General features: G+C 40.5%; 1 protein-coding gene across 2 annotated transcripts in view; it reads left to right on the top strand.

The window, feature by feature from the left end:
- The window catches only part of ddx46 (DEAD (Asp-Glu-Ala-Asp) box polypeptide 46), a 67,047-nt gene that overhangs the window by 15,959 nt on the left and 25,938 nt on the right, over positions 1 to 25,150 (top strand). For both annotated transcript variants that reach the window (XM_078550938.1, XM_078550939.1), the window contains 7 exons: positions 6,448 to 6,596; positions 7,723 to 7,836; positions 7,975 to 8,140; positions 17,393 to 17,513; positions 17,615 to 17,790; positions 19,204 to 19,325; positions 21,533 to 21,611. In XM_078550938.1, coding sequence (XP_078407064.1) covers positions 6,448 to 6,596; positions 7,723 to 7,836; positions 7,975 to 8,140; positions 17,393 to 17,513; positions 17,615 to 17,790; positions 19,204 to 19,325; positions 21,533 to 21,611 — 927 coding nt within the window. The remainder of the gene's footprint in view (positions 1 to 6,447; positions 6,597 to 7,722; positions 7,837 to 7,974; positions 8,141 to 17,392; positions 17,514 to 17,614; positions 17,791 to 19,203; positions 19,326 to 21,532; positions 21,612 to 25,150) is intronic.

Below are 25,150 nucleotides of genomic sequence, written 5' to 3'. Positions count from 1 at the left end.
TCCCAACAAATGCCTGATTAAGTCTCTTTCTTATGGTCCTAAACTTTCGCTGATAAGCTTCAGGGACAAGAAAAGTGATTTGAAAACAGGAGAAATAATTGTTGGAGTGATGGAGAAATTGCCCATTGCAGGGGTTCAGTTTATTTTAGAAACGAAATATCTGGATTTCAAATATTGACTAGAGGTTTTACAAAAAGAGCATCCTGAATTGTTTCCAGACTGTGTGGTGACAAGATCACAGGCGTGCAAACTTAGACACAAGGGAGAATCTAAAAGACGGAGAGCATGCTGAACCTCAGTTGGCTGAATCTATTTTTGAAAACATTGTTCAGGAGGAGATGATTAGAGAGAATGAGGCTGAGGTGTTTAGCCAATCGAAGTTAGTGGAGTTACAGCAAAAGGATCCAGAATTAAAAAAGCTACATCAGATAGCTTATTCTGAGACTGAGGCAGAACACATTCCACAGTGTACTAATGAGGAAATGGAGACCGCCTCATGTCCCTGCAGATGAGAAGTGGGCCATAGTTCATCAGGTAGTAATTCTGTCTGGATATCAGAATGAAATTTTAAGACTGGCTCATGAACATAAGAACTAGGAGCAGGAGTAGGCAATTCAGCCCCTCGAGCCTGCCCTGCCATTCAATACGATCATGGCTGAACTCATTTTGGCCTCAGTTCCAATTTCCCGCCCTCTCCCCATAACCTTACAACCCATTACTAATTAAAAATCTGTCTATCTCGTCCTTAAATTTATTTAGCATCCTAGCATCCGCTGCACTCTGAGGTAGTGAATTCCACAGATTCACGACCCTTTGAGAAAAGTAATTCCTCCTCATCTCTGATTTAAATCTACCACCCCTTAGCCTAAAACTATGGCCCCTCGTTCTAGAATGCCCCATAAGGGGAAACATCCGCTCTACGTCTACTTTGTCTAACCCCTTTAGCATCTTATATACCTCAATTTGATCTCCTTTCATCCTTCTAAACTCTAGTGAGCATAGGCCTAAACTGCTCAATCTGGCCTCCAATGCAACTGCATCCTTCCTCAAGTAAAGGGACCAAAACTGTGCACAGTACTCCAGGTGCGGTCTCACCAATGTCTTGTACAGTTGCAACAACACTTCCCTATTTTTATACTCTCTTCCCTTAGCAATAAATGCCAAAATTCCATTTGCCTTCTTTATTATCTGCTGTACCTACATACTAGCTTTCAGCGATTCATGCACGAGGACACCCAGATCCCTCAGCATTGAAGCATTCTGAAGTTTCTCTACATTTAAATAATAAGTCGCCTTTTTATTCTTCCAACCAAAATGGATAACCTCTCACTTATCCACGTTAAATTCCATCTGCCAAATTTTGGCCCATTCACCTAACCTGTCCATATCCATTTGTAAATTTCTTATTTCTTCATTGCAACTTACTTTCCCACCTATTTTGGTGTCTTTTTCAAATTTAGCTATAGTACCTTCTATCCCTGAATCCAAGTCATTAATATAGATTGTAAATAGTTAGGGCCCAAGGACCGAACCCTGTGGCACTCCACTAGTTACAGCTTGCCATCCAGAAAAAGACCCATTTATCCTGACTCTCTGCTTTCTGTTGGTTAGCTAATCCTCTATCCAAGCTAATATATTACCCCATACTCCGTGAGATCTTATCTTGTGTATTAATCTTTTGTGCGGCACCTTATCAAAGGCCTTCTGGAAGTCCAGATATACTACATCTGCAGAATTCCCATTATCCACTTTGCTTGTCACATCTTCAAAGAACTCTAGCAAATTAGTCAAACAGGATTTACTCTTCATAAAACCATGCTGACTCTGATGGATTGCATTTTGACTTTCCAAATGCCCCATTACTACTTCCTTAATAATGGATTCCAACAATTTCCCAACAACAGATGTTAAACTAACTGGTCTATAGTTTCCTACTTTCTGCCTTCCACCCCCCCTCCCTCCCTCCCTTTTTGAATAAGGGAGTTATATTAGCATTTTTCCAATCCACTGGAACCTTTCCAGAATCCAGGGAATTTTGGAATATTATAGCCAATGCATCCATTATCTCTGCTGCCACTTCCTTTAAGACCCTGCGATGTAGGCCATCAGGTCCTGGGGACTTGTACCCTTTAATCCCAATAGTTTGCTCAGTACTTTTTGTCTAGTGATGGTGATTGTTCTAAGTTCCTCCTTCTCTATACCCTCTGCACTACCTGTGAAATCCCAATGGCCGGACATTTGGAAATTAGGAAAACTCAAGCTAAGATATAAAAACATTTCTGTTGGCCTGGACTACATAAAGATGTAGTTAAATTTTGGCAGACATGCCACACATGTCAAGTGGGAGGAAAATCTCAAGCAGTGGTTAAACCTGCACCCTTAATTCGAATTCCAGTATTTGAGGAACCTTTTAGCAGGGTCCTGATTGCTTCTGTAGGATCCCTCCCTAAGACTAAAAATGGGAATCCGTATTTAATGACAATCACAGAAGTGTCCACGAGATTTCCAGAAGCAATACCTTTAAGGAAAATTGCAGCAAAGGTGATTGTAGAAGAGTTAACTAAATTCTTTACAAGATACGAATTGCCAAAAGAAATACAATCTGATCAGGGTTCAAATTTCTTGTCGCAGCTGTTTAAAGAAGTAATGAACAGCCTGGGAATAAAGCAATTCAGGTCGTCAGCTTATCACCCTGAATCGCAAAGGGCTTTGGAAAGCTTTAAAAACCATGATTATAGCTTATAGTCAAGACTACACACGTGCTAGACATCGGGGAATTCCATTCTTGTTCTTTGCTATTAGGAATGCTCCTAATGAGTCAACAGGGTTCAGCCCTTTTGAGTTAATTTATGGTCATGAAGTAAGGGGACCACTCAAATTGATTAAGGAGAAATTAGTGAATCAGAGTTCTGAAACTACTCTCCTGGATTATGTAACAAGATTAAGAGAAAGATTGAGTTAGCCAGGGAATATTTAAAAGTATCTCAGCAAGTAATGAAGGCAAATGCAGATAAAAGGGCAAAGACTCGTTGTTTTGTGGCTGGGGAAAAACTGCAGGTATTGTTGCTGGTCTCAGACAAACCGTTGAAGGCAGGGTTGAGTGGACCTTACCAGATCAAAAAGAAACTGAATAAGGTAAACTATTTAGTGAACACTCCAGATAGGAGAGAGCTGGTGCGTGTGCCATGTGAACATGCTGAAATGGTACTTTGACAGGGAGGATAAACAGAAGGAGGTGCTAGTAACTCTAGGTAAAGAGGAGGAAACAGAAATTAAATATTCTGAAATTGACCTTCCTCTGATTAAATTGGAAAATGAGGAAGTACTTAAGAATTTAAATGTAATGTTAAGTTACCTTCCAGAAAACTGTCGAAGTGACTTACAAAAGCTGTTGCAGTTACACAAAGCAATTTGTGGGAATAGGCCAGGAAATACATCTTTGGCTATGCATGATGTTGATGTGGAGGATTCAGTTTCAATAAGGCAACACCCACATAGATTAAATCCAGTAAAATTGGCTCAAGTGCAGAAAGAAATTAAATTTATACTTCAAGTTGACTTTAATAGAGCCCAGTCACAGTAATTGGAGTTCACCCATTGTAATGGTGCTAAAATGGGATGGATTACAAAGACTCTGTATTGATTACCACATAGTAAATGCAGTAACAAAGGTGCATACGTACCCTATTCTACGGTTGGAGGATTACATTGAAAGAGTTGGACAGTTTGTATTTATTACAAAAATTGACTTACTTTGGGGATACTGATAAGTACCATTATCAGAAAGGGCAAAAAAGATATCCCCTTTTGTGACTCCGGGTGGTCTGATCAATGTAAGGTAATGCCCTTTGGTATGAAAAATGCGCCAGCAACATTTCAGGGACTAACAAAGTATTTGAAGGACTAAGCAATTGTGCAGTCTATGTTGATGACTTAGTGGTATTCAGTCAGACCCGGGAAGAACATCTACAACATTTGGAGGAACTATTTGACTGACTACAAGAGGCCAATTTTGTTGTATATTTGGCTAAAAGTGAACTTGTGAAAGCAAAAGTCACATATTTGGGCCACGCTGTTGGACATGGTCAAGTGACCCCAAGGAGTGCAAAAGTTAAAGCTATTGTGGAGTTCCCAGTACCTACAACAAAATGGGAAGTATTGCAATTTATTGGCATGAGTGGATTTTATCGAAAATTTATGCCAAATTCCAGCAGTGTAGTCACTCCACTAACTGTTTTGTTAAACTCTTTCGAGTTATCAACAGTCACAGATTGCAACTCTTTCGAGTACAATCACAGTTCTTGGTTTCCGGGAGTGGGACATGAACCCACAACCCTCTGATTCAAAGGCGAGGGTGCTATGAACTGAGCCACAGCTGACTGTTAAAGAAGAACAGAAGATTTGAATGGACACAGGAGTCTCAGACTGTTTGACAGCTTAAAAGCTCTACTGATTACGACACCTGTTCTAGCAGCACCTGATTATACGAAACAGTTTAAAATTGTAGTTGATGCCAATGATTTAGGTGTTGGTGTTGTTTTGCTGCAGGAAGATGAAATGGGAATTGAGAAACCTGTGGGATATTTTTCACGGAAGTTGAGTGTGCGTCAGAAGAAGTATTCAACAGTAGAAAAAGAAACTTTGACTTTGGTCCTGGTTCTGCCGCATCTAGAAGTGTATGTTGCAGGCAACTCCTCAGAAATGATTGTATATACTATTCATAACCCTTTGAAATTTCTGGAGAAATTTCAGGTTAAAAATTCCAGACTGTTCCAATGGAATTTATTATTACAACCATTCAATTTGAAAATTATACCTGTGCCTGGGTGTGAGAATATCATTGCAAATGCATTGTTAGGAGTTTAAAAAGGGACTTGGATGTTATAAATTGAAAAATGGACTGGAGTGAACTTTATTCTTACCAAAGACTTTTCATGGTTGATGCATGTACACTATATTGTGATAGTGTTTTGCACAGATAAGTATAGTAAGTAATAGGAAGCGGTTTAAGAAAATAAGAACACCTTTAGATGTATGATGTTTCATTTTTTTTGCTTTGAGAGAGGTGTGATGAGAGATGTATATTTTTATATGTTTGTGATTATGTTTTCTGTGCAGAGAGCTTTCGGTGTGTGTGTCTAGGGTTAATTAAATGGTGGGGAAGGTAACTAGAGACAGGTTGTCTGAGGTCCAAGAGATGAAAGTTTAAAGGTGTTAGGTTTATGCAATTGTAATGAGAGGTTATGGTGGGTTTGTGTTACAGGTAAATAGATTGGATCTGAAATTTGCATTGTGGGATAAGTGGTTTTCAACTGTAGTCATATCAGAGTGTAAATACACAAATCACTAAAAGTAGCTACTCTGGTTAATAAGGCAAATCAAACCACAGTTTCATTTCGAGAGGGATAGAAGTGAAAGGTAGAGAGGTTATGCTAAATTTGTATCAAATCTTGGCTGGAGGACATTTGGAGTACTGTGCGCAGTTTGGGTCACCATATTTAAAAATGATATTGTGGCACTGGAGAGGGTGCAAACAGATTTGCAAGGATGATACCCGCACTGTAAGGTTCACCTGTCAGGAAAGGGTGAACAAGTAAAAGAGAAGACATATAGGTGAATTAACTTTCTTCTCCAGGTAGCGTTCTCAATTATTTAAGGGTTGCCGAACCATAGCATAGGCTGTGATTTTTTTAGTACAGGACAGGGCAAGGAGGCAGACCTCAAGTCTTCCTCAGCTAGAACAGGAATCAAACCCTAGCCTGTTGGCATTATTTTGAATCTCATGCTAGCTGCCTATCTAACTGAGCTGTCTAGCCAACTGAGCTGGAATTTTTACCGTGGGGAGTATTTGAGATGAGTAATATCGATGGAGAAGGAGAAGCTAGATAAGCATATATGGGAGAAGGGGATAGAGTATTATGCTGACTCGAGTGGAGCATTAATGTCAGCACGGACTGTTTGGGTTAAATGGCCCATTTCTGTGCTGTATATACTATATAAAATTGTCGACTGTGTTGAATTGTGGCTGGTCTTGTTCTCTGAGCTAACAAGAAAAGTTTCATGGAAAGTTCCCCAAATACATTTGACTCGGGCTTCTGGCGACCAAAGGTGAAAGGAAACTTCAATTTTGTAGTAAAAATAGGAAGTGCAGGAAACACTCAGCAGATCTGGCAGCATTTGTAAAGAATTAAACAAAGTTAACTTTTCAATTCGAATATTAGTCGTCTTCAGAACTCAATTTTGGTTTGGGTTGGATTTGAATCCAGATACTAGAAGAGAACAGTGTATTAATCTATATTGTCTCATTTTCATGGCTTTAACTTAATTCTAATGTCTATAATAAAGTTTGTTCCTGGCATTTTAGTGCTGTGTAAGACTTCATTAACTGATATGTGTATTAGCTGTATTTATGATTTAACTATTGGATTTTGCCTTTTACTTGGACAGATGATGAAGATGAAATCATAGAGGGTGAAAGGAAAGAAGAAGGAGATGATGACAATGAAGAATTGGATCCATTAGATGCTTACATGGAAGATATAAAGGAAGAAGTGAAGAAATTTAACATGGGAAGTGTGAAAGGAGGAAGTGAAAAGGTAAAGTTATTTTTATAGAAACTCTCTTGCTCTCAAAGAGGATGGTTTGCTTTAGAAATATTAATGCTGGTTCCAACTACTCAGCAACTTGCAGATTATTGTCAGCAGAAAATGCTTGCTTTTTAGATAAATCTTGAATTTACCTGCAACAACTTATGTCAGTTTAATTGGTTCTTGGCTGGAACTCCAGGTGAAGTATTTCATGGAAACTTGTTTCCACCTCTTATGTGGAGATCCTAAAACAGCTTATTCATCTGGCTGCATCTTTCCAGTTTCAGTGGAATATGGATAGACATTGGATGTAGTCCAGAGTAATACCTGGTGCGGACAGCACAACTCGCCTGAGTACTGAATGAGAAACTCCAGGATGATAATTGCATGTGTCAGGCAAATAGGGAAATGCCTTTTTATTCTTAGATGCTGCTGATATTATCATTCCATGCAATAACCGCAGTGAAGATAGAAATGGTATTGCGTGCAATAATTTCCATCATGAGATGCTTTTCAAACTACAAGTGATTGTCTACACTTTCTTATCTTCAAGAATTTTTGTCAGAAGACCAGCAGGAACTAAGGTTTGGTTTTGCATTAACCATTTAAGATGCAATAGAGCACAAATGATTGAATTTGTACACAGTGAATCTTAGATCCAGGTGGTTAAGCAGCTATCTAGAGGTGTAGTACCTGACAGAATTTTTGAGCTGCATGAATAGTATATTCTGAAATTAGTAGAGTTGTTGTTTCAAGTCCAGGAGACCAGCAGGAGCCAGACTGATTTTTTAAAAAGAATATCTCCTTTTCAAATTGGGACAAACTCTATTAATCCACTTGGATTACCCAATCAGAACCGTAGAAACTCATTGTATAAAACTCATTGCATAGAGAAGAATTCTCAGTTGCCCATGAGCAGTTCATTCTACCGTAAACCAATTAGATACATTGAAAGTTATACCATTATACCAGTGGTATATCATTTGTTAGAAAAAATCACTTATTAGTGTTTTATGCTCACACAATTCAGTTAGTTAAATGAACAATGCTGCCTTTGTTATAAGCATCCCCCCCTCTAGTTATTCTCACTGCAATTGTGTCCAGCACTTGTAATTTTAGTGTTCATCATTTCCAGAAATCAGGTGCAACTGTTATGAAAGTCATGACTGTGGTGACTACCAAAAAACCATATTCTGAAATGGAGAAAAAGAAAGGAGAGCTGATGGAGAATGACCAGGATGCAATGGAGGTAATGACAAAGAATGCCGGAAACATTTCAGTTTTTTTTTTGCTTGTGACTTGAAATTCAAATATAATTCAAGTTCACACTCCTCTTCTGGGTTGTGTTTACAAACTTAGTCATTTTTGTCTTTTTTAAACTGAGCAGTATTCCTCAGAAGAGGAAGAAGTTGACCTTCAGACTGCACTTACAGGGTATCAGACTAAACAGAGGAAGCTACTGGAACCTGTGGATCATGGGAAAATAGAGTATGAAGCCTATCGAAAGAACTTTTATGTTGAAGTTCCTGAACTCGCTAAAATGACAACAGAAGGTTAGTATTTATAATACTTTCAGGTGGCATTACAGCTGAGATGAGTATCATGCCATGTTTTCCTTTCTGTTTTTTTAGAATAAGTTGATGAAAGGACTTAGCTGCAACAGAACATTTACATACTAATATTACAAGCTTACATAGACAGTTTCCATTCTAAATGTGGACTAAGGAATTTATCATAAATTTTTGACAATGTATAAATTTAGAATGGGTACTGAATTATGTCTGCATACCTGGCCCAAATATCCCCTGCTCTTAAAATCTACTTCACCTGATGACTACAGTTGATTTTGCAAAGGTAATCAGCTAATCAGGTTCAAGCAGTACAATTTGTTCTGATGGTGTTGGCCTGAATTTTGACCTGGACACTGGGGAGCTTTCCCCTTCTTCTTTTTGAATAGGTAATATTCAATATTCAATATAAAAACATGGCTCAAAGTTGTCGCACTGAAAGTAAGCTCAATGGCGACAGGAAGTGTGGGCCATATGCAAGACTTTTAAGATATTACTGGAAGTTCTTCTGTGTCATTGTTCACAATAAGTTGGCAGATACATTGTTTTGCTGTCCCAGTGATCATATGAACAAACCTCCATTGAAGATTTTGTTGGCCCACCTGCAACAATGTGAAAAATAAATGGGGAAAAAAAGACTCTAAAATGTTGGAGGTTTTAAATAAAAAGGACTCTTTTGTTTACTGAGGCATTTAGAGTTGATGCATCTTAACTTAAACAAGGATAGGTTAGATGTTTTTACAGAAGAAGATGCTGGCTCGTGAGGTGAGTGCTGACTCTGCATACCTTCAAAAGAGAGCAGGCATTTCTTGGCTGAGCAGAGGTCACATCTTCTAAAAGGTAGATGAAATACAAGATAATATAAGCATGATCAACATTGTCTCCTAGACTAGGGTTGCCCAGAGTGGAGGGGGCAGAGAGTAATTTCCCAGAATTCCTTTTGCCCAATTGGAAAGGTGTTTTATTCTGTCCTTTGCCCCTCCCAGGAGATTGGTAGGGGCTTTGAATTTATGGACTTTTGATGGCCTTTTCTTGCCTATCATTTTCATGTTTTTTTATATTCATTCATGGGATGTGGGCGTTCATGGCTAGGGCAGCATTTATTGCCCATCCCTAATTGCCCTTTTCAGAGAGCATGTGGCAACCACACATTGCTGCAGGCCAGACCAGGTAAGGATGGCAGAGTTCTTTCCCTAAAGGACAGTAGACCAGATGGGTTTTTACGGCAATTAACAATGGTTTTGTGGTCATCATCAGACTTTCAATTCCAGATTTTTATTGAATTCAAATTTCACCATCTGCTGTGGTGGATTTGAACCCGGATCCCCAGAGCATTACCCTGGTTCTTTGGAATACCAGTCCGTCCAGTGAAAATACCGCTATCACTGCCTCCCTTTGCAATAATGTGTATTTGTCTTGTATATTCACTTTTGAGTGCTTATAAAAGATTTATGTTTTTAGAGACTTTATTGCTGCTCTAACTGATCTAATGCTTAGGAGGTTCCTGGAGGCAGAAGGGTTACACATAAGTGTGAATGATGGTTAGGAGATCAAGAGGCTAAAAAAGGAAGGAGAGTTCATAAGTGGAAGGTTTCAAGTGGGAGGTGCAAGGGACAAGACCACAGGCTCAAAGCTCAAGCATAACTAATGAGGATATGAAACTAGCGAAATGGAAATGGTTCCAGCCCAAACCACTAGCCACAGGTAGGATTGGTGCCTAGGCACAGGTAATAGGCTTTAGGCTGGGGTATACAGGGTGTGCATGGAATGGTAAACCACGGTCAAAAATCGAAAAGGTGAAAATTGCATTTGCCCTAGCTGCCTTAGAAATCAAATGAAAATCCCTACAAATGTTAGAAAAACAGTACAGACTGGGTGGAAAACAAAATGTAAAATGGACAATTGTGCTTTGCAATACTCTGAGCCACTTGGTGACTGTATGCCATTGATTACAGTTTAGCGCCATTTAGAAATCCATGTTCAGCTGCAACATATCGCAGCAACTTTCAATTGCTCAGGACGTCCTGCAGTGCTTCACAATCGTAAAGTAGGAACACATAGGATCAAGAGTTGGCCATTTAGCCCCTTGAGCCTGTTCTGCCATTGAGTAAGACCATGGCTGTTCTCCAGCCTAACTCCTTTGTCCCATATCCCTTTTGGTTAACAAAAATCTATCAATCTCAATTTTAAAATTAATTGTTGATCTAGCATCAGTTGCTATTTGTGGAAGAGTTCCAAATTTTTACCCCCCTTTGCATTTAGAAGTATTTCCTAATTCCACACCTGAAAGGACTGGTTCTAATCTTTGGAATGTGCTCCCAGTCCTAGATATCCCAGCTAGCATAGTTTATCTCCATCTATCCTACCTGTTTCCCTTAATATTTTGAAAATGTCAATCAGTCAACCCTTAACCTTCTATATTCCACAGAATCCAAATACAATTCGTGTACTTTCACCTCATTATTTAACTTTTAGAATCCAGGTATCATTGTAGTAAATCCATGCTGCATTCCCTCCAAAGTCACTGTACCCTTTGGTAAGGTGTGATGATCTGAACAGTACTCCCAAGAATAGTCTATCCAGGGCTTTGTGTAGCTGTAGTTTGACTACTGCGCTCTTCTAATGTAGTCCTCTAGATATAAAGGCCAGCATTCCATTAGCCTTTTTGATTATTTTCTGTACTTGTTCATGACATTGTAGTGATCTCTGTACCTGCATCCCCAGGTCTTTTTGACCTCCACCATTTCTAACTACCCTGTTTCTAAGCACATTTGAAGTGTAGTCACTGTTGTAATATCAGCAAATGTGACAGCCGATTTGCACACAGTGAAATCCTACCTTATGCAAAGAGATAAATGGCCAGAAAATCTTTTTTTTAAGTGTGTTGGTTGAAGGATAAAAGTTGGCCTATGCACAGGGAGAACTTCCCTGCTTTTCTTTTAATAATGCCATGGTATCCTTTATGTAGCAGTGAGCCTCAGTTTAACATTTTGTGAAAGATGGCATATCTGATTATCTATATATGGTTGCATTCTTGCCTTTAATGGAAATTGTCCTCTTTATGGGAACTACAGTGGGTCAGGACCAAATTCTGTTTCCTGGGGCATGGTGGGGAGTGTCACAGAATTTTTCTTCTCATGGGTAAGGGGGATGGAAGGTAAGTTTTTGATATATATTGGATCAGTGATGGGCTGCCTTTGAGGGAGAAGCTGGAAGATGCATAGGTTGTTTCTCAGTGATTGGAGTGGGTGTTCTTTTCATTGGATGGGATGGGATGAATTACTGGGGTGAATCACAGGAATAGGAATGAGCCCCATTTTTTTTCGTGTGGAAGTGAAGGGAGCACAAGGTATAGATCAGGATTTTTTTTTTAAGTAGAGATGAGAGGCAAACTGACTGTTCCATTGGTGGGGGGGTTGGCACACAAGTTTTTTTAAATTGGGGGTGGTTAAGGTCGTCTTTGTGCTCAATAGAGGGCAGGGAAGGCTGCTCTCTGTGCTAGGAGGCAGTGAAGTGGGTAGGCAGAAATGGGAATGATGATTGGTGTGATTTTCTTTCTGCACAATGGGTTGGGGGTTGGTGATTCTGTGGATAAGAGGGGAATATCTGCTGTGTAAGTGATTGGGGTGCCCCAGTTTCAGCTCATAGGCCAGGGTGGGACTGATTTCTGGTCTGTGTGGAGGGGAGGTGCCAAGCAGTGGGTCGGAAGTTGCCTTTGCCTTTTCTCAGTGAGAGATTAATTTTTACTACAAAGTGCTTGCAGTTGGGATTGAGACTCCAGCAAATTCTGTTGAATGGTGGGTGTGGTTGCTGGCTTGATTCCTTCTCAGTTGTAAAGATGTGCCATTTAGTATCTCATTGATCAGAGTTTACAACACCTTCAATGCTGTACCATTGTGGATATTCAGTCACAGTTCTTGTAGAGAGGGGGTTCTGCATTTCCCAATGTGTGGGGAGTGGATCCGTGTTGTGACTGCCATTGGTACATTATGGCAACCAAGGAATTTGGCAAAAACTATGGTGCATGCATACTGTTTCTTCAGATTGCCTATGATCTACATAAAGGCATTGTTGCTGGACTAATAATCCAAAGACCCAGGGTAATGGTCTTGAGACCCGTGTTCGAATCCCACCACGGCAGATAGTGAAATTTGAATTCAATTAAAATCTGGAATTAAAAGTCTAATGATGACCATGAAACCATTGTCAATTGTTGTAAAAACCCATCTGGTTCACTAATGTCCTTGAAGGAAGGGAAATCTGCTATCCTTACCTGGTCTGGCTTGCATGTGACTCTAGCAATGTGGTTGACTCTTAGATGCCCTCTGAAATGGCCTAGCATTTGGAATGTGCTCCCAGTCCTAGATATCCCAGCTAGCATAGTTTATCTCCATCTGTCCTACCTGTTTCCCTTAATATTTTGAAAATGTCAATCAGTCAACCCTTAACCTTCTATATTCCACAGAATCCAAATACAATTCGTGTACTTTCACCTCATAATTTAACTTTTAGAATCCAGGTATCATTGTAGTAAATCCATGCTGCATTCCCTCCAATGTCACTGTATCAAGCCGCTAAAAAGTCACAAAGGAACGAAACCGGACAGACCACCGGACATCAACCTAGGCACTGGAAACAACAATGGCAAATTCAGCCCTGTCGACCCTGCAAAGTCCTTACTAACATCTGGGGGCTTGTACCAAAATTGGGAGAGCTGTTTTACAGACCAGTCAAGCAACAGCCTGACATAGTCGTACTCACGGAATTATACCTTACAGACAATGTCCCAGGCACCACCATCACCATCCGTGGGTATGTCCTGTCCCACCGGCAGGACAGACCCAGCAGAGGTGGTGGCACAGTGGTATACAGTTGGGAGGGAGTTGGCCTGGGAGTCCTCAACATCGACTATGGACCCCATGAAGTGTCATGACATCAGGACAACCATGGGCAAGGAAACTTCCTGCTGATGACCACGTACCGCCTACTTGCATGTCAAAGAGCATAAGCAGCAAGTGATAGACAGAGCTAAACAATTCCACAACCAGCTCATAGGCCAGGGTGGGACATAGCCACATCCAGCTGAGAATGGTGGTGGACAATTAAACAACTCACTAGAGGAGGAGGCTCCATTAATGTCCCCATCCTCAATGATAGAGGAGCCCAGCACATCAGTGCAAAAGATAAGGCTGAAGCATTCGCAACAATCTTCAGCTAGAAATGCTGAGTGGATGATCCATCTCGGCCACCTGAGGTCCCCAGCATCACAGATGCCAGTTTTCAGCCAATTCGATTCATTCCACATGATATCAAGAAGCTGCTAAAGGTACTAGATACTTCAAAGGCTATGGGCCCTGACAATATTTCTGCAATAGCACTGAAGACTTGTGCTCCAGAACTTGCCGCGCCCCTAGCCAAGCTGTTCCAGTACTGGCATCTATCCAGCAATGTGGAAAATTGCCCAGGTATGCCCTGTACACAGAAAGCAGGACAAATGCAACTAGGCCAATTACTGGCCCATCTGTCTATTCTTGATCATCAATAAGGTGATGGAATGGGTTATTAACAGTGCCATCAAGTGGTGCTTGCTTAGCAATAACCTGCTCACTGACGCTCAGTTTGGGTTCCACTAGGGCCACTCAGCTCCTGACCTCATTATAGCCTTGGTTCAAACATGGACAAAAGAACTGAACTCCAGAGATGAGAGTCACTGCCCTCGACATCGAGGCAGCATTTGCCTGAGTGTGGCATCAAGGAGTTCTAGCAAAATTGGAGTCAATGGGAATCGGAGAAAAACTCTGGTTGGAGTCATAGCTGCACAAAGGAAGATGGTCGTGGTTGTTGGAGGTCAGTCATAATAGCACCAGGACATCACTGCAGGAGGTCCTCAGGGTAGTGTCCTAGGCCCAACCATCTTCACCTGCTTCATCAATGACCTTCCTTCCATCATAAGTAGGCATGGTCGCTGATGATTGCACAATGTTCAGCACCATTTGCGACTCCTCAGATGCTGAAGCAGTCCATGTCCAAATGCAGCAAGACCTGGACAACATCCAGGCTTGGGCTGACAAGTGGCAAGTAACTTTCACACCACACAAGTGCCAGGCTATGACCATTTCCAACAACAGAGAATCTAACCTTCGCCCCTTGACATTCAATGGCATTGCCATCATTGAATCCCCCACTATTAACATCCTGGGGGTTACCATTGACCAGAAACTGAACTGGACTAGCCAGATAAATACTGTGGCTACAAGAGGTTAGAGGCTGAAATCCTATGGCGAGTAACTCGCCTCCTGAGTCCCCAAAGCCTGTCCACAATCTACAAGGCAGAAGTCAGGATTGTGATGGAATACTCCCCACCTGCCTGGTTGAGTGCAGCTTTAACAACACTCAAAAAGCTCAACACCATCCAGGACAAAGCAGCCCGCTTGATTGGGACTCCATCCACAGATATTCACTCCCTCCATCACCGATGCACAGTAGCATCGGTGTGTACCACCTACAAGAAGCACTGCAGAAATTCACCAAGGCTCCTTAGACAGCATCTTCCAAACCCACGACCGCTACCATCTAAAAGGACAAGGGCAGCAGACACGTGGGAGTACCACCACCTGGAAGTTACCCTCCAAGCCACCCAAAGCCCTGACTTGGAAATATATTGCCGTTCCTTCACTGTCGCTGGGTCAAAATCCTGGAACTCCCTTCCTAACAGCATTGTGGGTATACCTACACCACATGGACTTCAGAGGTGCAAGAAGGCAGCTCACCTGCACCTTCTCAAGGGCAATTCGGGTTGGTCAATAAATGCTGGCCCAGTCAAGGAAGCCCACACCGCTTAAATGAATAAAAGAAAATTACTTTATGAAATGACTACAGTGGGGCAGCAACTAACATTCTTCAGTATTCTCATTTTTATATTTGCTGATGGCCATATTTATTGTTACTTGTAACTGAGCACAATTGAGTGTACAGTTTGGGCTGTCACATAACATTAGTTCCTACCACGTTGCAATCATTTGATCACATAACATTGCATTCACAGCACCATCTATAGGCATAATTTTGTTGAAACTCAAAGACCACTTATAGTTTAAAAGTAAATATTTATTGAGAACTGGTTTAATGGAATAGGAGAGATTTAAAGGCTATAAGGCCATTTGAGAGTGAAATAACTATTATGACTGATGTATTTAATAAAATTGCTGCTTTATAAACCTTCTTAGACTTGTTTTTTTTCTCCAAGCTGGCATTCTACAATTAAAATATAGTAACATATCCACTCATGAGGCTGACTATTGCAGCCATGGTGACCTTGGATTATTCTGTCATCTTATAAAGATATTTACCTTGCAAGGCTTTTGACATAGTTCTATGTATTACATCATGCCATTGTAAACTATTCACTGAATGCAAATCAGTGACTTACGATAGCTGCTGTAACTTTAATTTGAGAAGGAAAATCAAATATGTCAAATTCCTATTAAATAGCAGAATTATTAACTAAACCAGATCTTGCCATCAAGCTGGCATAGTACTTGAATAAATTGTCATTTAAGACTGAGCAGCAAATGATGATTATCTTTGTCTTGTTTCTTTGATACGCTGAGTATCAAATGACATGACATAATTTGCCCCCTTGGCGGCATTCTGTAGGGATCGTTCCCTCCGTGACACCCTGGTCCACTCCTCCATCACCCCTACACCTCAACCCCCTCCCACGGCACCTTCCCATGCAACCGCAGAAGGTGCAACACCTGCCCCTTTACTTCCCCTCTCCCCACTGTCCAAGGGCCCAAACACTCATTTCAAGTGAAGCAGCATTTCAATTGCACTTCCCTCAACTTAGTCTACTGCATTTGTTGCTCCCAATGCAGCTTCCTCTACATTGGAGAGATCAAACACAGACTGGGTGACTGCTTTGCAGAACACCTTCAGTCTATCCGCAAGCATTACCCACACCTCCCTGTCGCTTGCCATTTCAACACTCCACCCTCCTCTCATGCCCACATGTCCGTCCTTGGCTTGCTGCATTGTTCCAGTGAAGTTCAACGCAAACTGGAGGAATAGCACCTCATCTTCCGACTAGGCACTTTACAGCCTTCCGGACTGAATATTGAGTTCAACAATTTTAGATCATGAACTCTCTCCTCCATCCCCACCCCCTTTCCGATTTTCCCCCTCCTTTTTGTTTTTTCCAATAATTTATATAGATTTTTCTTTTCCCACCTATTTCCATTATTTTTAAATGTATTTCCATCCATTGTTTTATCTCTACCTTTTAGACTTTTTCGATTCCTTCACCCCACCCCACCCCCACTAGGGCTATCTGTACCTTGCTCGTTCTGCTTTCTACCCTTAATTAGCACATTCTTTAGATAATATCACCACCTTCAACACCTCTTTGTCCTTTTGTCTGTGACATCTTTTGGTTATCTCCACCTATCACTGGCCCTCTATCCAGCTCCACCTGTCCCCCGCCCCCCCCCCCCCAAAACCAGCTTATATTTCACCTCTCTTCTATTTTTCCTTAGTTCTGTTGAAGAGTCATGCGGACTCGAAATGTTAACTGTGCTCCTCTCCACAGATGCTGCCAGACCTGAGTTTTTTCAGGTATTTTTATTTTTGTTTTGGATTTCCAGCATCCGCAGTTTTTTGCTTTTATTTTGACATAATTTGACCTTTCCTCATCAGTTGTAATGTCTTCTGGTTTGTTAAATGCGATTTATTATGATGCTCTTACTTTTTGAAGAACAATGTAAAATTAACTTGCATTGTTTTAGAATATGGTGCGGGTTTGATTCCCGTTCTGTCTGAGGTAGACATGGGACCTGCCTCTGAGAGCGAAAGGCAATGATAAGCCACCACTGGAAAAAAAACTGCCAAGAAAATGGCTCAGGATGAAGCATCAGCAGAGCATCAGTGAGCCAAGGACCAGTTTTTGAGCAGAGCATGCATGACCTGATGCACTGCAGTACAAGCAACTAGCATGTGTACAGTGCCTTCTTTAAGGCAAAAGAACATTCCCAAAACACTTTATTGGGACATCAAAAAATAGAGAAAGGCATTTAAGGGTTGTTATCAACCTGAAATGTTAGTTCTGTTTTTCTTCACAGATGCTGCTAAGTATTCCCAACATTTTCTGTTTTTGTTTCAGATTTCCAGCATTAACAGTATTTTGCTTTTAATGAAATTGACTGTACCTTTGCAGTTTCATGCATTTATGTTGCTTTACAGAAGTGAATGCGTACAGATTGGAGTTGGAGGGAATTGCAGTACGTGGCAAAGGCTGTCCAAAGCCAATTAAATCATGGGTGCAATGTGGAATCTCTATGAAGATATTAAGTTCATTGAAAAAGTGAGTATTTTCTAAAATGTTAACGCCATCAATATGATTTTATAAATGCACTTGCTGCTCTCTCCAAAATCACCAAAAAATGTGTTGTTTTCTAATCTTAGGCAAGGATACGAGAAGCCAACACCAATTCAAGCACAGGCAATACCTGCCATCATGTGTGGACGTGATGTAATTGGAATCGCTAAAACTGGAAGTGGAAAGACGATAGCTTTTCTTTTACCTATGTTCCGACACATCATGGATCAGAGGCCACTTGAAGAATCAGAAGGTCCTGTTGGTGAGTATTTAGTTTTGTGTGTTCACAAATGCCACAGCACTGCATTAAAATATCATCGAATTATAGAACTCCTGTTAGCTGATTCAGTTTGGAATTCAGTTGCCTCCATGGCTTCTTGCTCTTGCTGTTGATATGAAGAATTTTCCTTTTTAAACAAAAATGCATGGCCTGTAAATTGGAATGTTTTGAGACAGTGTCACACATCAGTGCACGTTGCTACCAAAGGATTAAAAAAAGTGATGCAAATGCTAAGCACATGGATTATCATGTGTACCTATGCATCCATAAATGGTAAGGGTAAACACTATCGAAATAAATAAATAAATGAGTATGCTACAAAGGCAAGTGCTTTACAGAAAAGAAACCATAGTATAATGCTCAGCTCCAGTGGGTGATTTAAGTAAACCTCCAATTTCCAGTGTATCTTTTCTATTCATTTTATTAAGAAACACCACAATTGATTAGTATGTAATAAAAATGCTAACTGATCTAATGTCATTAATAAATTAGGGTATGCATAAACCATAGCTTTCACTATATTATATTGTCCTAGGATTTGAATTTGCCCTGTAACTAAACAGTAATTTGTGTTAAATGCATCATGCAGGCAGATTTCATCAACAGCTAATACTGAATTTCATGGCGAGAATTGTGATTGAAAATCTGCATACATTTTGGTGTATTTAGCAAGTTGGTTATGTTTTCATTAGAGTTTAAAGTTGCATAAAATAGCAAAGACCCTTAATCTGTTGATGAAAACAACTGAGTGATGCTGTAGCTGTAATCTAATTTTTGAGATTTCATTGGCTTGGCAGTCGGGGTTTATAAATTTCATTTTAGATTAGCCCAAACATAAAGTCCCACCTGTAAAGACCATAGCTTCAACTTAAACTTTTTCTTTGCTTTAAAAACCATAGCCGATATACAAGTTAGAATAATACATCCTATCTGATTTGTTGTTACTTTGGCTTATCTGTGGAAGAGCAAGCATGTGGGAAGAGACACAGAAATAGGGAATTATATTAAAAGGGTTAACAAAGCTTAGTTAATAAATTTCTAGACAGGATTCTGCATTCCAGAATACCAAGCATGATTAATGATTGAAGTATAAGAGGCATAATTTTCCAAAATTATTTAGGGGGAGGAATTATACAAAAATACTAGAAGGTAGGGAAATTATGTTCTATCCAAAAAAGGGAAAACACCCTAACCAGTTAGCCTCGGGATGGTAGTTAAAAAAATCGCTGAACATAACAAGGCAAAAAATTAGTGAATGCTTGGAAAGATAATCACAATATGTGTCCAGAATTGGCAATCTTTAATTATACTGTTACTCCATTTGTTTTCTGAACAAACAACATTTTAATACACTCTTGAAATGATCAAATATTTTAATTTTTCTTTTGTTTTCAGCACTCATTTCCACCCCAACCCGTGAGTTAGCCCTTCAGATTACCAAAGAATGCAAGAAGTTCTCAAAAGCACTTGGACTAAGGGTAGTGTGTGTTTATGGTGGAACTGGAATAAGTGAACAGGTAATTCTTTTCTGCCAGATTTCACTGTTTCAATGCTGAAAGCAATAATTCATGTGAGCCTTGTGCACCACCTGCACCTAACATCGATGCAGACCGAGAATTGAATCTGAGACCCATTGAATGATGAAGAAACTACATAGAATTATTGAGATCAGGTTGTTGTGACTGATCCTAATGTAGAGAAATTCTATGTTCTCATAACAAATTGAAATCTCATTCAAAAGGTTTTTAAAATATGTTGGTAGTTATTAGGGTTGCAAGTAATTAATTTTTAAAAACTGGTAACCATAGTCGATCAGTGCAGTAATAAAAACAAGAAATACTGGAAAATACTGAAAAAACGGGTCACAGAGCAACTGTGGAGAGAAAACTTGGACTAATGTTTCAGGTGTGCTGCCTTCTGTTTCTGATGGAAGATAATACACCCGAAATGTTAACTTTACCTTCCTCTCCACAAATGCTGGCTGATCTGCATATTTTCAAGATTTTCTGGGTTTTAAAAAAAATATTTCCAGCATCTGCAGTGTTTTGCTTTTTATCCATCAGTCTTGCCTTCATTTCCCACATTAATCAATATTTGTTATGTAATAACGTAATGTAGATTTGAGATGTAGGAACTAGGACTTGTGGTATTACAACTTCAGTGTTTAACCGATAAGGAAATGCTCCAGTATAATACACCACAATAGTATTATTTAGTAGATCCATGCATGAAATCCTACTCCCTTTTGTTTTTAACTCAAGTTATCATTTTATAAAAACTAACCATTCAGTAGGCGGCTTCCAAGCTGGAGCCACCATCTTTTGGTATTTGATTCTCAGTGCTTAGATGATATTTTAATGTTAAACGTTGCCCCTTTGCTGGCAGTGAAGTACAAGTGCTGGGTAGCGGAAGCTAAATCTGAGCTTGGAAAGTTGTGTGGAGATGGTGTTCCTGATCACAACGCCAGCTGCTGAAGTAAGACTTAAGGGGAGAAACAAGTTAGTTTTAGGTTTTTTGAGGCATAGGTCTGGTTTGGAAAGGAGAGCATTGAAGATCTGAATTGGTATCTAAAAATCTATAAAAAAATATTGATAATTCCTAAAGATGTTAGTTATATAGTAAGATTTGCTTTGAGAGAAAGGTAGCTTGAGAGTTCTTCCCAAAGTCATCTTGATCTAGTTAAGTAATTGTATTGTACAAACCTCAGATAGTGGGCTAAATTTAGTGGGCAGGATTTTCGAGTCGGCGAGCGGGGGTGGGGCCTGCTCGCCAATGCGTAAAATGATGCGCAGTAACGTCAGGCTTGCATCGCAACATCACCGCACGTCATTTAGATTTCCAGTTCGGCGGATACGCAGCCGACTTGGGGTCGCGCCCATCCCCCGCACAGCCCCCCCGAATGGGGGAGCAAAATTCTGCCCATTGTTTCCAACTTGTAGAATCAAATACATCACTTGGCAGAGGGGTAATTTTTCTAACATCTGTTATTATCATTATACTATTTTAACTGCTTTGCTGGGGCTTGAAAATATACATTGAGGATGAATTGGCTCTCAGTTGTCCTCTCCATAAATATTAGGTTTGGCTGAGACTATATAATACTGTGCAGGTACAGTACCTCAAATCTGGCAATCTCGGAACTGAGGCCGCGCAGGATTTCAGATATTGCCAGATTTCAGGTTGAATCTTCAGGCCGTGGGCAGTTCGGGTCGGTTGTGATCAAGATTTGCTTGGAGCACGGGATAGAGCAGCGTGTGAAGTGGTAAAGGGAGGATAAGTAGCCTGGAGCCACAACACACCAATGCAGCACCTAGCCGAATTGCCCAGGTAATTTCTTTTTAAATTTTACTCAATTAAAATTGATGCATGGAACATTATAAAAGTGTGTGGCTTTTGGACAATTCCAGTTTTTGGACCAGCTGGATTTGAGAGACTGTACCTGTACAAATAACTTCTTTATCAAATTTTGAATTATGTAACAATTAAGTAGGATATACTTCCCTCTATACAAGTTTTACAAACATGACTTCATGAAATTTTAAATCTCTTGGCAATGTCTCTTAATAGGTAACTTTGTTTGTGTGCTAACAATAATAAATCTTTAGAAGCTTCTCCCAAACAAGATCAGCTTGGATGACTGATCAAATCCTAATTCTTACTGAAAAACTTATGATGGCTTGTTTATTATTATATGTTTAAAAAATATGTTTACTTCTTAATCCAGATTGCTGAACTAAAACGAGGAGCAGAAATTATAGTTTGTACACCGGGCCGTATGATAGACATGCTTGCAGCCAACAATGGTAAGTAAAGAGAATTGTAAACAGTTGAACACTTGCTATAGTTTACACTCGATCATTTAGTGACTGTTAAGCATACATGGAAGCCACTTAAAGAGCAATGTAGCGGGGAGCACTTGAAAGGAGAAAGGACCCTCTATTTGTTTCCCACAGTTTACAATTTTTTAAGCAGTGGACGATTCCTATGTAGAGCCTAGGCAATGTTCAGTTAAGTGACTAACTCCACTGATGTAATGTGGACTGAATTCTTCAGAAACACCTGCAGGCAGTACTCATTTGATGCTTTTACAGAATTTGATGCTAACTGAGGCACACATTTTATGACTCCCTGTCCCTACTCTGACAACAGCAAATCTGCATCAGATTTATTCAAGCAATGGCTCCCTGGGTTCTGCAGAGGAATCTTACTGCTGTTGTTGAGTGGTAGGTCCTGTTTCAGATGCAGTATAATAGGAGTGAGCACATCTCTCAATTTAGGCAGTTTCTCTTAACATTAGTGCACTTCTGTATCTAAAAAACATAAGCAACATGCTACAATTCTAGATACTTAACAGCAAACAGATTTCTCAGTCAAACATTCTAATTTGGGCCAATTTTAAACATAGAAATTCTCTTTTGTCTTACTGCACAGCAAGTAGATTCTTCACTTATTGATAATTTTTCATTTTAGGGCCTGAATAGGCTCACTGTTTATCTTTGGCAATGTTAGTACGTTGTCAGTCCTAAATTTAGTAGAGAGTGAAATTATAAAATGATAGGACCACGCAGAATCAATTATTTTCATAAAAAGTGTGGACCAAGAAAAGGCCACTCAGTCCATCGAGCAGCTTCTTTCATATTTCAATCTACCCAAACATGTACTATAGCGGACAATTTAATCTCTTGAGTTGAAAGTTCTAAATAGCCATTCTTTGATCCCTTAAACTCCAATTTATCTACTCATTCCTGCATCTCTGCTATTCAGTCCTAGTAAGCTGTCTTACACAATTAAAAATCTGCCTTTTTCATCAGTCTTAGCACACTGGATCCATTGTGATCTATCAGCACTGTTCCCAGTTTGATGTATTTGAAGCTTACCTCATTTTGTTGAAAACCTGTTTAAGATATCCTGCTACCCTTTATTGAATTTCCAAGTGAATGCTTGAACGCAATCTCCCACTCTCAAATGATGCTGTTAAGATTCCAGATGACACGTTGGATGTCACAGGAAGTGCAATGAAACACCCTCAACCTGCAACTATGTTCTGATCTTGGTCTCTCGCCAGCCATGGCAATGTTTCTCTAGGGCAGAATTTTTCACCTAGCGGGCGGGCTCAGCTGGAGCAGGGTGGTCGCGGAACTGATCGCCGCCTGCGATCGGCTCCATGCCGCCATTTTACGTGGGTGGGCCAATTAAGGCCCACCTAGCATAATACGTGAGCCATAGTGCTCACTACTACCTGTGTGGGTGGGGGGAGGAAGGAGAGTCAGGGCCAGCGTTCTTTCGCGCGCGAAAGAGCGCATCAACCTCCCAGAGGCACGGAGCTGCCTCAGGGAGATTGAATCGATGTTAAAAATATTAAATAAAAGGTTTAAAAATATTTAAACATGCCCCCTTATGTGACTGTCAGTTGAGATGGGGCATGTTTTTATATTTATTAAAATTTTTAAAATTTATTTAATAAAAGCTTTAGGAAACCTCATCCCGCTCGCGGATGAGGTTTCTTAAAAATCACGAAGGCCGCTTAGGCTTTTTGCCTGCCCGCCAACCTTAAGATTGGACGGGCAGCGTTAACAATTACAATAATTGCTTTGTTAATGGCCTTAATAGGCCATTTACATTTCAGCAAGCGCGTAGCCAACTCTGGCACGTGCCCGCCGAACGAAATATCATGAGACTGCGCGATGACGTCGGGACGCACGCCCGACATCATCGCGCCTCATTTTACGCGTCAACATGTCGGTTCCACCCCCACACACCGACTAGAAAACCCTGCCCCTAATTTCAAGTCTCACCTGCGGATGATTGATGTTAAACCTTAAATTTTTAAATATTCCAAGTAAGCACTAATGGCAAGGAACCTTGTCCGCTGCCAGCATGTGTTAGAAATGTTTGCATAACACATGCACAATTTTCTCACTATAGGAGCTTACATGGAAAATTTTAGCCTGCTAGTTTTGACATTGTTCGCAAAAACATGTTGTAGAATTGTTCAGATGTCAAGCACTGGTATGTAATTATTACTAATCCACTAACCATTAATGAAAAAATCCCAAGCTGCGTATAAATACAGTTGAACTAGGTTTCTCATACTGTCATCTGACTACTTCTAATTAGAGTTTGAACTTTTATATATTTACAGTTAGTTTTGTTTTGGTTTCAGTTTTCCACTTAAATTTTCAATTTTCACTGGTCACTTGGATTATTATGGTTGTATCTGTTTTCCGTAATCTGATGCCTGCTAACTAATCAGATAGGAGAGATCAAACTTGAGATTTATAGGCCAGTCAGATTTTTTTTATATTTGTCCACAGAATGTGGGTGCCGCAAGTGAGGCCAGCATTTATTGCCCATTCCTAATTGCCCATGAGAAGGTGGTGGTGAGCCACCTTCTTGAACTGCTGCAGTCCATGTGGTGTCGGTACACCCACAGTGCTGTTAGAAAGGGAGTTCCAGGATTTTGACCCTGCGACAGAGAAGGAATAAGGTTCCAAGTCAAGATGGTGTGTGGTTTGGAGGGAAACGTGCAGATGGTCGTGTTCCCATGCATCTGATGTCCTTGTCCTTCTAGGTCGTAGAGATTGCGGGTTTAGAAGGTGCTGTCAAAGGAGCCTTAGCGAGTTCCTGCATTGCATCTTATAGATGGTACACACTGCAGCCACTGGGTGTCAGTGGTGGAGGGATTGAATGTTTAAGGTGGTTGATGGGGTGCTAATCAAGTGGGTTGCTTTGTCTTGAATGGTGTTGAGCGTCTTGAGCATTGTTGGAGCAGCACTCATCCAGGCAAGCAGAGTGTATTCCATCGCACTCCTGACTTGTGCCTGTAGGTAGTGGACAGGATTTGGGGAGTCAGGAGGTGAATTACTCTCTGCAGAATTCCCAGCCTCCAATCTGCTCTCGTAGCCACGCATGCTGGTCCAGTTCAGTTTCTGGTCAATGGTAACCCCCCCCCAGGATGTTCATAGTGAGGGATTCAGTGATGGTAATGCCATTGAATGTCATGTGGAGATGATTGAATTCTCTCGTTGGAGATTTTCATTGCTTGACACTTATGTGGCAATGTTACTTGGCATCAGGTCTTGCTGCATATGGGACCAGACTGCTTCCGTATCTGAGGAGTCATGAATGTTGCTGAACATTTTGCAATCATCAGTGAACATCCCCAATTCTGGCTTTATGAGGGAGGGAATGTCATTGATGAAGCAGCTGAAGATGGTTGGACCTAGGACACTACCCTGAGTAACTCCTGCAGTGATATCCTGAGGCTAAGATGTTTGGCTTCCAACAACCATAACCATCTTCCTTTGTGCTAGGTGTGACTCCAACAGTGGAAAGTTTTCCC

Source organism: Cetorhinus maximus, chromosome 10, assembly GCF_964194155.1.
Source record: "Cetorhinus maximus chromosome 10, sCetMax3.hap1.1, whole genome shotgun sequence".
NCBI lineage: Eukaryota > Metazoa > Chordata > Chondrichthyes > Lamniformes > Cetorhinidae > Cetorhinus > Cetorhinus maximus.
This window is presented reverse-complemented; position numbering and strand designations above follow the sequence as displayed.